This window comes from Gossypium hirsutum, chromosome D06 (assembly GCF_007990345.1).
Source record: "Gossypium hirsutum isolate 1008001.06 chromosome D06, Gossypium_hirsutum_v2.1, whole genome shotgun sequence".
In the NCBI taxonomy this organism is placed as follows: Eukaryota; Viridiplantae; Streptophyta; class Magnoliopsida; order Malvales; family Malvaceae; genus Gossypium; species Gossypium hirsutum.
In genome coordinates, this window is record NC_053442.1 from 1,931,201 (window position 1) to 1,950,165 (window position 18,965).

The following is an 18,965-nucleotide window of genomic DNA, read 5'->3' on the forward strand; positions in this document are numbered from 1 at the left end:
AAGCATTTAAGGCATAGATTTTTGGGTTGAAATTTGGCTTGGGATAATTGCAATTTTGGTCCCTAATTGTATAGAGACTTTGCAAGTTAATCCTTGAGCTTCAACTATAAATAGGCCTAGCTATTTCTCATTTTCTCCATCCCACAAATGCCATTCTCTACTTAAGGCATTATTCTCTCTCCTTATTTGTAAAATTTCACTTGTATTTTTGGAGTGAAATATATTTGGTAGTGCCCGAGGACGTAGGCAAAATTTGCTGAACCTCGTTAAAATTCTAGTGTTCTTTATTGTTTATTTTGCATATTTTGTGAGTGTGATTGTAGTGATTTATTGTGCTATTAAATTACGATAGAGGGATATTCTGGCTAGGAAAGACCTGGTACTTAAGCGATCCTCATGATCCACCTCTCTTTCCTGGGAATTGAACTTAGTGTGATTTTTTAGTACAATAATTTTAGTCTTTTACACGCTTTCGCGCAACAATTGGTATCAGAGCTAGATTCGTACTTGGGGAATACGACCGTTTACGATACTATTTATGTATACGATATTGTTCATCCATGGTACTATTCACGTAGACGGTACTGTTCACATATACAGTAGTTGGGATCGAGGAGAAGAATGGCAGAGGCATCGTCATCAACAAAGACTACCGTGACCAATGCAAAATTTGAAGTAGAAAAATTTGATGGTACCAATAATTTTGGTATGTGGCAATGTGAGATCCTGGATGTCTTGTGTCAGCAAGAGTTAGATATAGCTCTTGAAGAAAAGCCTGACAAGATGGATGGCAAGGAGTGGGCCAAGATCAATAGACAGGCGTGTGGTACAATCCGCCTATGTTTGGCCAAAAAGCAGAAGTACTCTATCATGAAGGAGACATCAGCGAAGAAGTTGTGGGATACACTGGAAGAAAAGTTTTTAACGAAAAGTCTTGAAAATAGGCTTTATATGAAAAAGAAACTTTTTCGGTTCACGTATGCACCCGGTATGTCGATGAATGACCATGTGAACTCATTCAATAAAATTTTAGCAGACTTGCTAAATTTGGATGAGAAGTTTGAAGATGAAGACAAGGCATTATTGTTGTTGAATTCTCTTCCTGATGAATATGATCATCTTACCACCACATTGCTTTATGGGAAGGATACGATCACATTTGATGCAGTCTGCAACGCGTTGTATAGATCTGAGACTCGAAAGAAAGATAAAAGAGATCACAGAGATGCAACTGCAGAAGCTTTAGCAGTAAGAGGTCGTTCACACAACAACAAACCTGGTAGAAAGGGCAAGTCCAAAGGGAGACCCGCCAAAGATGAATGTGCTTTTTGTCGTGAGAAAGGGCATTGGAAAAAGAATTGTCCTAAGTTACAAAAAGGCAAGGCTATTTCTAATGCATGTGTAGCGGAGCATGATGAAGAGTCAGACTTTAGCTTGGTTGGCATGGCAATGACATGTCATACAGATGAGTGGATATTGGATTCGGGATGTACTTACCAATGTGTCCTAATAAGGACTGGTTTTCTAGTCTTGAAGAACTAGAAGGTGGAGTTGTTTTTATGGGCAATGACAGTGCTTGTAAGACAATGGGAGTAGGTATAATCAAACTGAAGAATCACGACGGCTCAATCCAAGTCTTGACAGATGTTCGCTATGTACCTAGCTTGAAGAAAAATCTCATCTCATTAGGGGCCCTAGAATCTAAAGGGCTCACAGTCACTTTGAGAGATGGATTACTAAAGGTAGTAGCTGGGGTATTGACGGTGATGAAAGGCACTAGAAGAAATAACTTATACTATTTAAATGGAAGTACAGTTATTGGATCAACATCAACAGCTTCTGCGAAAGATGCAGATTCAGAGGCTACCAGTTTATGGCATAGGCGATTGGGACATGCTGGTGAAAAAGCTTTGCAGACTTTGGCGAAGCAAGGCTTGTTGAAAGGTGCAAATTCTTGCAAATTGGAATTCTGCGAACATTGTGTTCTGGGCAAGCAGACGAGGGTAAAATTTGGTTCAGCAATTCACAGTACGGAAGGAATTCTGGACCACGTTCACAGTGACGTGTGGGGACCTACCAAAGTGGCTTCTTTGGAAGGTATGCACTATTTTGTTACTTTTGTTGATGATTATTCAAGAAAAGTATGGGTGTATCTAATGAAAAGAAAAAATGAAGTTTTGGATGCATTTCTGAAGTGGAAGAAGATGGTGGAGACTCAGACTGGTCGAAAGGTCAAACGACTTCGATTAGATAATGGTACTGAGTACAAAAATGATCCATTTCTACAAGTATGTCAAGATGAGGGCATTGTGCGACACTTCACTGTTCGGGATACACCACAGTAAAATGGGGTGGCAGAACGTATAAATCGGACTATACTGGAGAAAGTTCGATGTATGTTGTCCAATGCTGGATTGGGCAAGGAATTTTGGGCTGAGGTAGTTACATATGCGTGCCATCTGATTAACCGGTTGCCATCAGCTGCAATAAATGGAAAAAATTTTATGGAAATGTGGACTGGTAAACCTGCTACTGATTATGATTCTTTACATGTTTTTGGTTCCACTGCATATTATCATGTAAAAGAATCTAAGTTAGACCCAAGAGCAAAGAAAGCATTATTCATGGGTATAACTGGTGGAGTAAAAGGATACCGTCTCTAGTGTCTTGATACAAGGAAGATTATTTTCAGTAGAGATGTGACTTTTGATGAATCAACCATGATGAAGAATAAGGATTCACAAAAAGATGACAAAACCAGTAGTACTTTGCAGCAGGTGGAGCTTGAAAAGGTTAATGATGATCCAGCTAATATTAAAGAAACAAATGATGAAGAAGTTTCGACCCAAGAACTTCTACAGCAACAAGATTCAATTGCATATAGGAGGCCAAGAAGAGAGATTCGTAAGCCTGCTCGCTTTGATGATATAGTGGCCTATACACTTCCAATTGCAAATGATGATGTTCCTTCTACTTACACAGAAGCAATAAGTAACCCTGATGGTGTAAAGTGGAAGCAAGCTATGAATGAAGAAATCCAGTCTCTTCATAAAAATAGGACTTGGGAGTTGGTGACACTGCCCAAGGGAAAAAAGGCAATTGGATGCAAATGGGTATATGCAAAGAAGGAAGGATTTCCTGGTAAAAATGAAATTCGATGCAAGGCTAGATTGGTAGCAAAGGGTTACACTCAGAAAGAAGGAATAGACTACAATGAAATGTTTTCTCCAGTTGTGAAGCATTCGTCTATTCAGATTTTGCTAGCCTTGGTTGTGCAATATGACCTTGAACTAGTTCAGCTTGATGTGAAGACGGCTTTTTTACACGGTGATTTGGAAGAGGAAATCTATATGACTCAGCCTGATGGATTCAAGGTTGCTGATAAAGAAAATTGGGTTTGCAAACTGACGAAGTCGCTTTATGGATTGAAACAATCTCCGAGGCAATGGTACAAGCGATTTGATCAGTTCATGAAAGGGCAAAGGTACACAAGAAGTAAATTTGATCATTGCGTGTATTTTCAGAAGCTACAAGTAGGAACTTTCATATACTTGCTCTTATATGTTGATGATATGCTGATAGCATCTAAGAGCAAAGTTGAGATTGAGAAATTGAAGACTCAACTCAATCTTGAATTTGAGATGAAAGATCTAGGTGAAGCTAAGAAGATTCTTGGCATGGAAATATGTAGAGATAGAGCTCAAGGAAGAGTTAGTTTGTCTCAGAAGTAGTATTTGAAGAAAGTACTACAGCAGTTTGGCATGAACGAGCAGACAAAACCTGTAAGTACTCCGTTGGCTTCTCATTTCAAGCTTTCTGCACAACTATCTCCTTCGACGAATACGGAACAAGAATACATGTTACAAGTTCTGTATTCTAATGCAGTAGGTAGCTTGATGTATGCAATGGTGTGTACAATACCCGACATTTCACAGGCAGTTAGTATAGTGAGCAGGTATATGCATAATCCTGGAAAAGGACATTGGCAAGTTGTGAAATGGATTCTACGGTATATTCTGAAAACCGTGGATGTTGGATTACTGTTCAAGCAGGATACTACACTTGGTAAAGGTGTTATTGGGTACGTTGATTCTGACTATGCCGGTGATTTGGACAAACGAAGATTAACCACCGGTTATGTGTTTACACTTGCTGGAGGACCAATAAGTTGGAAGTCTACACTGCAGTCTACAGTTGCGTTGTGAACCACAGAAGCCAAATACATGGCTGTAACAGAGGCTGTAAAGGAAGCTATTTGGTTACAAGGTATGGTTAAAACCTTGGGATTGGTTCAGGAGCATATTGACGTGTATTGTGATAGTCAAAGTTCTATTCATTTAGCAAAGAATCAAGTCTATCATGCACGTACAAAGCATATCGACGTACGATTCCATTTTGTGCGGGAAATTATTGATGAGGGGAAAATTCGTCTTCAGAAGATCAAGACTGTGGATAATCCCGCAGATATGATGACCAAGGTGGTAACAACAATCAAGTTCAATCCTGCAAGTTTAACAGTTGAAGAAGGCACAATCAAGTATTGTTGTCAAAGGCAGAAAGAATTGTGTGAAGATAAGATTATCCTAATCAAATCTTCAAGGTGGAGATTATTAGCAATCTACAATCTTTGACTTTTCAAAGATATTTGTGTCAGAGATTTGGCACCGAAAATCTAAGCATTTAAGGCATAGATTTTTGGGTTGAAATTTGGCTTGGGATAATTGCAATTTTGGTCCCTAATTGCATAGAGACTTTGCAAGTTACTCCTTGAGCTTCAACTATAAATAGGCCTAACTATTTCTCATTTTCTCCATCCCACAAATGTCATTCTCTACTTAAGGCATTATTCTCTCTCCTTATTTGTAAAATTTCACTTGTATTTTTAGAGTGAAATATATTTGGTAGTGCCCGACGACGTAGGCAAAATTTGCTGAACCTCGTTAAAATTCTAGTGTTCTTTATTGTTTATTTTGCATATTTTGTGAGTGTGATTGTAGTGATTTATTGTGCTATTAAATTACGATAGAGGGATATTCTGGCTAGGAAAGACCTGGTACTTAAGCGATCCTCGTGATCCACCTCTCTTTCCTGGGAATTGAACTTAGTGTGATTTTTTAGTACAATAATTTTACTCTTTTACATGCTTTCGCGCAACACATACTCAGAACATAATTGCAATTATGGACAGGATTTAATTCTAGCACAGTAAATTCGTTCATTTAAGATAACAGTTTACTTGTTTTAATATCGCGATTATCATCTTTACGATCCACTGATTTAATATCGTGACTTTCAATTTTTTAACAATTCGCTTGATTTAATCTCGTGACTGTCATTTTTATAATCTGTTGATTTAAGATCGAGACCATCGGTTTTCTAACAGTTTGCTGATTTAATATTGCAACTGTCATTTTTACGATCCGCTTATCTAAGATCGCAACCTTCAGTTTTCTAACAGTTTGCTTGATTTAATCTTGTGACTATCATTTTTATGGTTTGTTGATTTAAGATCGTGACCTTCGGTTTTCTAACAATTTGCTTGATTTAATCTTGCGACTATCGTTTTTACGATCCGCTAATTTAATATCGCAGCCTTCAATTTTCTAATAGTTTGCTTGATTTAATCTCGCAACTTTCATTTTTATGGCTTGTTGATTTAATAGCACAACCTTCGATTTTCTAACAGTTTGCTGATTCACGATCACGACTATCATTTTTAAAGCTCGCTAATTTTTTCGACAAGGTGAGGGACAAATTTTTACTTACAAAAAATACAGTTCGTAGTATTCTACAATACAATTCTTGACTCCTATACTACACTATCGAACAATAAAATTTGCTCAATAAAGTTTCAAGTTAAAACATATATAGTAAGCTCCAAATTTCACAATTCGCACGTGTAAACTTATCTCAGAAGAGTCACTTTAAAACAATATAATAGGGACAAATTATTATACAATTATAATAAAAATAATTCGACCTGATAAACCCTTATTCATATATTTCTAAAGACCCCTCTAGGGCTCTCTAGACTACATTTTCGGCACCTCTCAAGAAAATAAAGAAAGCTCTCTTTGTTTTTGAAATTTTAAAATATTTTAAAATTTTAAATATATATATATTTATATACCTCATGTGACCCATATCACACTCATTATGCTTTTTTATTTTATTTTATAATAATGGTTAATTTATATTTTTAGTTCTTCTAATATGTTTAAAATTGATATTTAATCTTTATAGTTTAATTTTTAATATAATTTAGTCTTTATATTTTATAATATTATTAATTAATTCAAATAGTTAATATAATTAACTTTTCAATTAAAATTTTATGTGATTATATATAATTTGAAAGCAAAATTTTAATCCATCAAGTACAAGAATTAAATTCTTGAAAATAAAAGTAGGAGGACTAAATTTCAAATGTACAAAGTGTAGAGATTAAGTCATGATTGTTTGAACCGAACCAAATTAGTTGAGGTATCGATTTGGAGAGAGGCATTATATCAGTTGAGTTGTAAACTAGTATGAACCGAATAAACTAAGCTAAAAATGAATTAAGTTGAATTTTTTTTTTACTAATTTATTTAATTGAATCCTACAAACCAGTAGCATAACCAATTTAACGACCAATTTATTTTTAAAAATCTTACTTAAAATATATTTTAAACTTCAAATTTCAACCTTAAAATTTAACACAAATAAATGATGAACATAACGAAGCCTAAATCATCCATACTAATATATCCTAGTAAATATTAAAGAGCCCAAATTAAATTATTAATCTCCTCGCTTGTAGCTGTTTATTACAATGCGACCGACTCCGATGCAATCAATAATAACTCAAATTAGCTAAGTGAAAGTTTGATTCAAGGTGGTAGAGGCGTTTCTAGTTTCACTGAAGATTTGTTGTCAATTTTCTTTGACATCATCGTCAATTTTTTTCTTAATATTTATAGTTTTTAATTTTTTGAATGTATAAATAATAAGAGTTAAATTTGTTAAAATTTTTAAAATTAGGGTTAAATTAAAAAATGGATAAACATTTAGATTAAATTTTTTATTATACAAAATCACGTCAGCATTCTGTTTGGTAACCAAGTACATTTTAACGACTGAGTGACTATAATCAAAATTGACTTGACAGGAGTGACTAAGGAACAACAAAAACCAATGACCAAAATAGAAACATATTAAAATTTGGGTGACTATTTGAGTAGTTTACCCTATATTTTAATTTGTATCTTATATTAAATATCTAAAGGTGTATATATCTATAATATATATATATAAGCACGAGTTCGAAAGAACTTTTGAATCGAGAATATTTTGTAATATTCATTTAATTAATAAAATGACTCTAAATAAATATTTTTTAAAAATAATAAAAGTTTTACTAATTTGAATTATATAGTTAAAATAATATATAAAATCATATCAATAATATTTTTTTGTTGTATAATAGAATTTTTATTGGTTTGAATTACACAATAGAGTATATTAATTATTAATAACATATATTATTTTAAATCGATTATCGTTTAATGAGTGTTACAATTATATATCAATTAAAATTAAGATTTTATCATTAAAAATAAAATTCAATAATTGGAGATTATAGCACTGGTAAGTTTGAAGTGTCTAAAATATGATGGATTATTAAAGTATCGACTTTTTGAAGAAAAAAATTCAAGTTATAACAAAACGATAATGACACCACTCAATTAGCACATCAACTTGTTATTTGGTAGTAACACTGGCTCAAATCAACAGTCTCAACTGCACAAAGCATTTAAATCTGATTACTATTTCTTTTGATGGATCTAACCACTCACTCAATTAATCACGTCAACTTGTTCTTTGGTAAATTGATTACAATAATTGCAGATCGTATCAATTCTTCCAACTACAGGTCGCATAACATCGAATCAACGGATCCTAATTCATTTGATGCTATTATGACTTAGTGAGATGGTTGAGCCTATTTCCTAAACTGGAGAAATAATGAATATCAATATACAGGTATTGAATATAGTTTCAAATTTCACGATTCAAAAATTAGATAAAAAAATAAGCCTAAAATAAAATAAAAATACAAGTATTGAATTTTACAATTCGAATAACAAATTGGTGTAAATACCTTTTTGGTCTTTGTCAAGTTTGAAAATGAGCAAATTGGTCACTCTCTCAACAAAAATTACAAAATAATTCAAAATAATTTTTAGATTTTAAAATATTTATAAAAATTCTAAAATTTATATTTTTTAAAAAGTTTATAAAAATTTCAAAAAAAGCTAATGTTTAATTTTTTTAATTTAACTCGAACAATTTCTCTCGATTCAACTCGACTCAAATTTTATTTCACTCGACTCGATTCAAAAAAATTTCAAATCAAATTAGGATGATAAAATAAAACTCATCAACTCGAATTTCTTTCACTCAATTTCGACTCAATTCAATTGGACGCTCACATCTAAACATAAAAAATGAACAATTAAAAGTCAAATTAAATAAAAAATTAAAATTAATAAAAATAAATAATAAAAATATATTGATTAAGCGTATTATTAAAACCAAGAAGGAAACAAAAAAAGAGAAAATTTCCCCTAAAGGGACGGCTTTTGAAAAGATTATAGTAGGCCGGTAAGTTTTCTAATCTTTTAAGTAGGTAGAGTTTTTGTCTCTTTAGTTGTTAAGTTTCTCTATACAAGAACGTTCGTGGTTTCTTCCCACAGCATTCATTTATTATTTTAATTTGTCAGATTTTCTAGGTAGGTTGGAGTTTCTATGTCATGCATGCTTTCCAAATGTTTTTCAATAAATAAAATCAATATTTATTCAGAAAAAAATGGGTAAAAATTTTCGTTGTTTCAAGTTACATTTTAATTATTTATATTTGAAATATTTTGGTCATTTATGTTATCGTTTTGTTATGAAATGGCCATCCTGCCGTTAAGATTTATTACCTCTCAAATAACAATCTGATGTAGCAGTTAAAATAGGTTTACATGCCAACATGAATGTAAAAAAAACAATAGTTAAATATTAATATCGGCATGTAAAACTCATTTTAATTGTCACGTCAAAGTGACCTTTTCATAGCAAAACAATAATAAAAATGATTAAAACTTAAAATTTCAAATATAAATAACTTAAATGTAACTTGAAATAAATAAAAATATCTATTTTGATAATTTAACCGGAAAAAAGTAATAGAATATAATTTATTTGTGTATAAACTATTGTTTTCCTTAGACAAAAGATTATGAATTTTTTTTTTTGGGGATCAGTTCAACATAAAAAAGATAATTTAATTGGTTCAATCATGCATATAATACGCAAATTATATAATATATAAACAATATTGCTCAAATATTTGACTCGATTCCCAGCAATTCAACAAGCAAATAAAGCCAAGGAGTGAATCAAAAGTAGACAAAGCAAAATAGGTTTTTACCTTCCATTTGAGCAACCGATATATGTATATATATAAACACAACATTGCATCAATATTCAACAACCCTGCTAATCCAATCAAAATATACTTTACCCTCTTCCTCTCTAGCAACCCAATAAAAGAAATGGAACAATCAACAGTTCGAATCATCTCAGAATGTTATGTTACACCACCACATGTTTCTGATCAATCAAAACAGCCTTACTATTTGACAACATGGGATCTTGTTATGTTGTCTGTACAGTACATCCAAAAGGGTCTTCTCTATACCAAACCAGAGAATAGTTGTGAAGAAAACTTGATCAACAATGTCTTGGACCGGCTCAAGCAATCCCTTTCCATTGCCCTCGTTCATTTCTATCCCTTATCAGGTCGGCTCGTAACGAAAATAGAAGAAAACCCAAAGTCTCATTTCGTGTTTGTGGATTGTACTAGCAGCCCAGGAGCCAAATTTATACATGCAGCTGTTGATTTATCTGTGTCCGAAATTGTTTCACCTACATATGTTCCGTTGGTTGTTCAATCGTTCTTCGATCATGATCGAGCAATCAACTATGATGGTCACACCAGGCCTTTGTTATCGATTCAGGTCACCGAACTGGTAGATGGAGTGTTCATAGGTTGTTCAATGAACCATGTTCTTGGTGATGGAGCTACCTTTTGGCGTTTCTTCAATGCATTATCCGAAATATTTCAAGCTCAAGGAGATACTAAAATGAAAATCTCACGTCCGCCAGTGCTAGAGAAATGGTTTCCAGAGGGTCATGGTCCATTACTTAACCTTCCTTTCACCAACCAAGATGAGTTCATCACTAGATTTGAAGCACCCGAGCTTTTAGAGAGAATGTTCCATTTCTCAGCAAAATCCATTGCAAAGCTCAAAGAAAGGGCTAACACAGAATCCAACACCATCGAAATCTCCTCCTTTCAATCTTTATCTGCATTTGTATGGCGATCTATAACAAAGGCACGTCGTTTCCCAAACGAAACAGTCACTGGTTGTAGGTTAGCTATAAACAATAGGTCAAGGCTAGAACCAGCTTTGCCCCTAGATTACTTTGGAAACTCAATTCAATCTGTTAGAGCAGTGACCACAGCTGGTGAACTGCTCGACCATAATCTCGGTTGGGCTGCTTGGAAACTACACCAAGCTGTGGTTAACCATACAGATAAACAAGTGCGTGGTTTCGTCAATGCTTGGCTTGATTCACCCTTTATTTACAAGATTGCTCAGCTTTTTGACCCACAAAGTGTGATGTTTGGAAGCTCGCCGAGGTTCAACATGTATGAAAATGAGTTTGGGTTAGGGAAAGCATTGATGCTTCGAAGCGGATATGCCCATAAGTTTGATGGGAAAGTTTCGTCGTATCCAGGACGTGAAGGTGGTGGAAGTGTTGACTTGGAAATTTGCCTTCCGCCATCTTCAATGAAAGCTCTTGAATTAGATGAAGAGTTCATGAGTGTTGTTTCTTCTGGTGGAATTGATATTTGATAATAAAATATATTGTGGGTGGAATGGATAGAAAAATTAGCTTTTGATAATAATTAGCTTTAATTTTCATGATTTGACAAAAACCAAATAATTATTCCTTCTAACAACCACCACTAAATTTGGATTGCTTTAACTATGATTTTAGTATTTCTATAATTTCATTTCACATTATTTAATTCTATATTTTTTATAATGTTGTTAGAATGTTGAAATTGATAATTCATTTAGTTTCTATCATTAAAGTGAATTTTTTTATAAAAAAATTGTAAAATATTTGTTATTAGTTGAACATGATTGATTGAATTTTTATATGCTTTTATTATATTATTGAGTAAAAATATCAATGTCATAATTACTTTAACAATAATCACTAGTGATATCATCATTTTTTTTTGCTACTTGTATCATCAATTTGAACATGCTAATAACATTCTTAAAATAACTGGTAAGTTTGGTTATAGTGATCAAGGAAACGCCTTTAGCCACCAGCCTTCCATGTGTAAAATAACTGTAGAAATGCCCCATAACTAATCCTAACCGAGCGAACAACCCTAAAACACGCATAGACAATTTAACTCATCTGTTGCCTTGCGAATTAGAAAGACGCAACTCGAATTAATGGTCTCAACCGCATAGATCGTTTAAACTCGATTGCTATTTTCCTTGACAGATCTAATCACTCACTCAATTAGTCACGCCAACTTGTTATTTGGTAGATGATTACAACAATTATGGATGCATCAGTTCTTCCAACTGTACATTGCACAATATCTAATCAACGAGTCTTTTTTTACTTGATGCTATTATGACTTTGTGAGAAAACTGAGCCTATCTCCTAAAGCGAAAAAATAACGAATTTCAAAATGAAGGATTTTAGTATGGTTTCGAATCTCATGGTTCAAATACTAAATAAAAAATCAGCCTAAAATTAGGTTTCTCTACACAAGAAAGTTAGTTGTTTTTTTCCCAAAACCATTCATTTATTAGGCTTTTTTTTTATAAAGATCGATAGTCAGGGGTGTCAAAAAGTGTATTTACGAGACTACGTTCCTATAAACTGGACCTGTAAATATTTTTATTAAATATTTATGAAGTTAGTTTAGAGACGAATTAAATTTTGGATAAGTAATTTTCATGAAATTAGGAGTTATTAAGGTACAGAGACTAAATCGCGTAGCTGTTGAAAGTTGATTTATAAATTGAAGTAAATATGATGGACTAAGGTAGCAAATAAACCATTTTTAAATGGTGAGCGCTGGCCGGTTAAGGCTTAATGGAATTGCATGTGTATATTATATATATATAAGTTAACCTTAATGTATGTATATTATAATATGAAGAAGAAATAAAATGAGATCATAATAAAAGATATAATAAAGAAGGTAGAAAGAGATTATTGCACGCAAATCAAAGAAAGAAAAGAAAAAAAACAACACGCACGGTTTAGGGGTTTGGAGTTCAAATCTAAATTGGTTAGTGTAATTTAATTTTTTTCGTGTAATTTAGTATTTTTTTATAACTTTTATGTTTTTAGAATTTTGGTACTTAGAGCTACTCAACTCATATTGTAATTTTTAGTATTGTTTAAGATTGATGATGTTATCATTGTTGATTAGTTTAAGCTTTAAGGATTTTATTGATAGATTTTTAAGTTAGAAGTGGAAAAGGACTAAATTGTGGAGTAAATTATTAATTTTGAGCAATATGGACTAAATTGTGAAAATTTTAAAATTAAGGGGTGTAATTGAAAATAATGAACTAAATTTATCTTGGAGTGAAATTTGTATAAAAATTTGAGGTTAAATATGGATATTAAATTTAGTCTCAGTTTAGGAACTAAATTGAGGATTAAACAAAATATAGTAGAAAAATTGATTTTTTTGTGAATTGAGTGGTATGTTATTAATTAATTGTAATTATTTTATTCCGTAGCAAATGTCGTTTCAGAATCCTCGAGTAAGAAGGGTAAAAGACAAGGTCTACGTCGAGTAACTTGGAATATACGATTTGTGTTTCTATAATCCAAATTTAGTTATAAACTATTGCATATTGAGTTGTTATGTATGGTAAGCATGTGAGGTGAGTACTCTTGTACTTTGGGTTGAATTGAATCCATGGTTAATTGGAATTGACTAATTTTGCATATTATGAAATGTGTTGCTTATGTGAATATATATGAGATTGGGACATTAGATGTATTTAAAAGTGAAATGAAACCCTATTAACTGTTTCGGGCTCGGATATAAATGGCATGCCATAGGATAGAAAGAGTTTAGGGATTTCTTCGACCTTGAGTCGATGAGGCACTAGGTGCCAATTTGCTTCGGTTTAATCGATGAGACACTGGGTGTCAACTTATATAGCGTGGGGCGCAGTTTTTATCCAATGAGGCACTAGGTGCCAAACTGGTGTGTTAGTTGAATATATGTATCCATCCGAGTTCGAGTCCGAGTTCGAGTCCGAGTCTAAGTTGTGTTAATAGGGGAAATTAAATAATAAATTTATGTGTTGATATTGAGATGACAAAGATGAGAAATGAATATGGGATGAGAAATGAAATGATGAAATGAGATGTGAATTTTGAAATGAATTCAAGTATTGATCAAAGAGATGAATCATGCCATTGCATGAGTTGAAATATGCAAATGTCATTGTCAAGTACCAAAACATGTGGAATCTAGTGGATGTGAGTAAAGAATGAGCAAATTTATATTATTGATTTGAAACATATGTTCATAACATTATTTGTTGCATTCTTACATTTTAGGCTCCATTTGTTCCACTGAAAATGACTTCCGGAAAATGATCTCTAGAAAATGATTTATTTTTCTGGAAAAGCTAATATTTTCTGGTGTTTAAATGAACTTGTGTAAAATATTTTATGTTGTTTGGTAGATTTCTTAAAAATATTTCATAAAAGTTGTTTTCAATGAAACAAGCATACATTTGAGATTTTCTTATTTTTTTCATTGTTTAATTGAATTTATTTTTAGCTATAATTTTATATTTTACATTGTTTTTGCATATATTAAAAATATTATGTTAAATTCAGGTTCATTACAACTCATTTTTTAATTACATGACTACCAAGTGAATATTTTTTAATTAACATGTGACATCTACAAAATTGACAAAAAAATTTAACGATGTCAACAATTGGACTTGATTTTTAAATTTGAAAAGTAAATGGACTAAATTCTTGAAAATAAAAGTACAAAGACTAAATTGCAAATCTGTGAAGTGTACATAGACTTATGACATATTTTAAACTTTATACTACAAAATATTTAGTATTAATATATTTATAATTGTAATAAATATTTATTATTAAAATATTAATATTGAATATTTTCAATAATATGTGAATAATATTATTTAAAATTATTATTAAATATAATATTAAAATAAAATTGAAATATTAAATAATTTAATAAGATAATAAATTATATTTATTATATTAATAATTTATTTTATGACTAAATATAAATAATTAAATATGTATGTTTAATAATATTTAAAATATAATATTTTTAAATATTTTTAAATATTTTTAAAAATAAAAACAAAATTTATTATCAATATAATAATAGTAAGCTTGATTTAAATTAATTTTTATATAAAAATAAAGTTATCTATAGAGGAGCTCTTTTCCAGAAAATGACTTATGCTTTTCAAAAGGGTAAGTCATTTTACAGGAAAAATGGCTTATTTTACGTTGTTGACCTGTAAGTCATTTTCTGTTGACCAAGCTATTTTCTATGAAATAAACACAGGGAAATGCATAAAACATTTTCCGTAAAACCTTTTACATGTAAACAAACAGACCCTAATTACTTATATAAAGTCCAAATTGTTCGGATTATAGAAATACCATTAAGTTATACTCAGCGTGCGATTTTGTTTCTCGTGCGCAGGTTAGGTACCTTCAGCTTATTGTTGGCTCAACATCCAACAACAATCCCGAGCTTAAGTGTGATTATGTTTTATTTTGTAATGACATGTACCTAGGAGGTCCTTTGTTTGCGGTTGTTTATAATGTGATGATATTTTGGTTTTCAAGTGAACTGATGGTTATTTGTATATATGGTTCAGGTTGAGGCTATGTTTGATATGATAGCTTAGCTTAAAGTTTGGTATGTATTTAGCTTGAGGTTTGGTAACCTAAGTAGCTAAATATTAGTCATGGCAAATTTGGTATAAGTGAAGGTTTTGAATGAATGATGTTTTGTTAATATGTTTGAAGCTATAAAATGTGATACCAATGAGGGTATATTGGTTAGGCACTTAGGATGGTTGTTTTGGCTTTTTTTGAGCATATTTAATTGTATTTTAAATAGGTTAAATGACTAGTGAATTGGTTGCTTAATGTCCAAGTAAATCCAATTTGGTAAACTTGAGTTTTAAAGTACATTTAGGTACACAAGGCCTGGGACACATTTTGTCACACACGGGCAACATGCACGGGCATGTGCCCTGATCATGCTGAAAAATAGTATAGATGTTGTTTCCACATGGACTGGCACACGGCCTGCGACATGGTCGTGTGACCCAAGTCAGTGAGTTACACGGGCAGGGACACGAGCTGGGACACAATCATGTGTTTCAAGTCAATGAGTTACACGGGCAGAGACATGGGTTGGGACACGATCGTGTGTCCCAACTTTGAAAGTCACACGATACGGCCATGTGTCCCTTGTTTCTAGGTATTTTTGAAATTGCCCTAAAACTCTCAGAATTGTTCCAAATTAGTCCATGTTTGTTGGTAAGCTATATTTAGGGATATATAGACTCAAATTAAGGCCTATAGGATTATTTTTACTCTAATTTGGAGTGAATTAGCAAACTTGAATTAGGTGAAGTAGGTCATTCTACTAATATCATCGATGGAATAGTTTTGTTATGTATCCAACTTCTAGCTTTCAAGAGGGAATAAATAGTGATAAGACTGTAGACAGTGGAAGACCAAGCTTAGCAATGATAAATAGTGATAAGAGTGTAGGCACTGGAAGATCAAGTTTAGCATTGCATAGCATGATTCGTTTTTCGATTGTATAAGACTCTAGTATGAAAGTATTAGATTGTCATGACCTGCCCTTGTATAATATAATGTTAATGGTTAACTTACATTTTTAATTATGATTGATTAATTGTTATGATTTTTTAATAATGCCCGTGACCCTAATCTGACGACAGAGAGAGGTTAGAGGTGTTACATTTTTTTATAAATATAACACAAAACTTTTAATTATTTATGAAAATGGCCCACCATGAAAATCATATACGTAAATTATTCGTTTTGAATAGTAAACTTCGGGGTTGTCATTGTCATTGGTGGCACCACCCATCACAATCACCCAATGATTGATCCGTGGAAATAAAAAATAATTTCTTTGGGTTCTGTCATTGCCATTGGCGAAACCAGTATGTGTATTTATAGACCCACTTCAAAATACAGGTATTCTAGGAGAAAAAGAAAAAAATATATATTTTAATGGATGTCACCATTGCCATTGGCAGCACTGTTGCTTTTATTTTAAAAGAATGGAAGTTAGATTGGTGTCGTCGTTGCCATTAGTGGTACCTAACTTTTTTTTGTCAAAAAATTTGAATGGTACATTGGTCGTCGAGTGAAGAAGCATGATGACAAAATATATATATACCTAGCTAAAAACAGAAACTCCAATGGTGAGAAAGATGAATCGAGAAGGATAGAAAGAAAACTGAAAAACTTCTGAGAAAAATAAAAAAAAATATGGGGAAATTTGAAGAAAAGATGAAATAATAAAGAAAACTTAGATAATTGGTTTAATTAGCATTAACACAATCAATTAATGCAATTAAAATCTGTTAATTAATGCAATTAATTTTTTTCCTTGCTAACGGATTCAATTTTATGCTGAAGTAGAAAACTCGAATGGAGCTTTTGATTAAAATCTTTCAATGAAAAAGGTTCAAAAATGGTGTTAATTGCATTAATTAATGATGTTAATGCTAATTAATCCAATTATCTAACCCTTTTTTTTATTCCAATTTTTCTTCGATCTCTTTCGTAAAATTCTATTTTCTTGGAAGTTTTTCAATTTTCTTTTTCTAATTCTAGATTCACCTTTTTCACCATTGGGGTTTTTGTTTTTAGCTAAGTATATATCATTTTTTCTTCTTCTTTGTCCTCATGCTTCTTCACTCGATGACGAAGGTTCCATTCAAATTTCTTGACAAAAAATGTCCAATGCTGCCAATGGCAACAACGGGACCAAAAAACAAAGTCAACTTTTTAATCACAAAAAATCGATGCTGCCAATGACTACGACGACACCCATTAAAATATTTTTTTTCTTTTTCCTCTAGAATACCGACATTTTTAAGTAGGGATACACATACTGGTGCCACCAATGGCAACGTAGCACCAGGGTTCATTATTCAAAACAGATCATTTACGTACATAATTTTTAAGATGAATCATTTTTGTAAATAAAAAAAATTGGATATTTTTCTAAAAAAAACCTCATCTTTTTGGTGAAATAAAAACATTACAAAAAATTACTTAGTGGTACACCCATGCCCCCAAAGAGACGTCTGAAAAATTGGATACAACCATTATTACTAACTCTCATTTTGGCTAGACTATCTGCTTATTTATTATAGTCTCTGGGAATGTGTTGGATTAACCAAAAACTCATTTTAACTAAGAGAAATATGATTATTCTGACCAAAGCGAAATTCGACATCTTGGTAACATTCCCTTGAATCGCTTGGATAGCCTCTTGATTGCCTGAAATGATAAGAATTCTGTCAAATCCCTTATCCATTGCCACACTTTAAAAAATGCCCCACAATTCAACATCAAGAACTGTAGATGTGTTTATCAATCGGTTATACCCAATAATTCAACTTCTGTATTTATCACGAAGAATACCCCAATCATAGCAATCCTAGCACTCTCTTTAACAACTTCATTGGAATTTAGCTGGATCCAATTACTAAACTTAGGCGGAGGTGATAATGGGGTTTGAAAGTTGAATTCATTTACCTTTGTTGACACCATTTTTTTGATGAAAAAAAGGGGGTCGACTTGGATTTTGAAAACGAAAACGAAAACGGGAGTCGCCACCAATCCTTTTTAATAAGGTGTGATTGGATCACCTCGAAAAGTGGTTGTTTTTAATAAACGATTTGATTTTATTAAAACAGCGATTTTGGTCCACAAAATTCAGAAAAACAGATTCGAGAGTCGGTTACGTACAAAGAAGGATTAGCACCCTCATAACGCCCAAAATTGGTACCTAGTTGATTAGTTAATGCCTTAATGTCGAAAATTGAAAACTTTGAAGAATTTAAAAATACTATCCTTGTATTAATTTGTTGCAAATTTTTGGGAAAATGGGCATATTTTACGTTAATCGAGAAAGAAAGCATCATATCCAGTGAGTTAGGACACAATGTCTCGAATTCCCGATACGTGAACGAATGCAAAAAATTTACTTATTTAAAAGATATTTAGCTATCTCGGATTTAAAAAGGGGGATCACGACTAGTGAGTTAGGACGCGGTCTTTTTTTCAAATCTCGAGATCATTTAGAACTTGAGAAAAAAAGGATCATGCCCAGTAAGTTAGGACACGACCTCTTTTTAATTCCCGAGATCGTTTGAAACTTTAGTTTGAGAAAATTCACTTATTTAGATCTATTGTGAAAATCGAAACCCAGTAAGTTAGGGTACGACCTTCTCGAATCTAAACACGAAATGCCATTTTTTTAAAACAAGTTTTGACATATCGAGTAAAATGAAACACGAAGTCGTAATAAAAGAATGTGAAAACAAATTACATTGTTGATATGCATGGCAATATCATAATGAATACGAAAGTATAAAAATAATACGAGCAAAAGCAACTAAAATAAAATAAATAAAATGGACAGATCAATAACATGCGAAATAACAATGTATACTAGCAAATAAAATTAAAGCATTCCTTCAAACCAATAATAAAAAAAATAAAATGAATAGAATTAT

At 32.1% G+C, this 18,965-nt stretch overlaps 1 protein-coding gene across 1 annotated transcript; it reads left to right on the forward strand.

The window, feature by feature from the left end:
- The first annotated feature begins 9,489 nt into the window (after positions 1-9,489).
- On the forward strand, positions 9,490-11,128 carry LOC107940785 (protein ENHANCED PSEUDOMONAS SUSCEPTIBILITY 1). The gene has a single exon (XM_016874236.2). It carries the CDS (start codon positions 9,585-9,587, stop codon positions 10,950-10,952), a length of 1,368 nt encoding a protein of 455 aa, XP_016729725.2. The 5' UTR covers positions 9,490-9,584; the 3' UTR covers positions 10,953-11,128.
- The last annotated feature ends 7,837 nt before the right edge of the window (positions 11,129-18,965 follow it).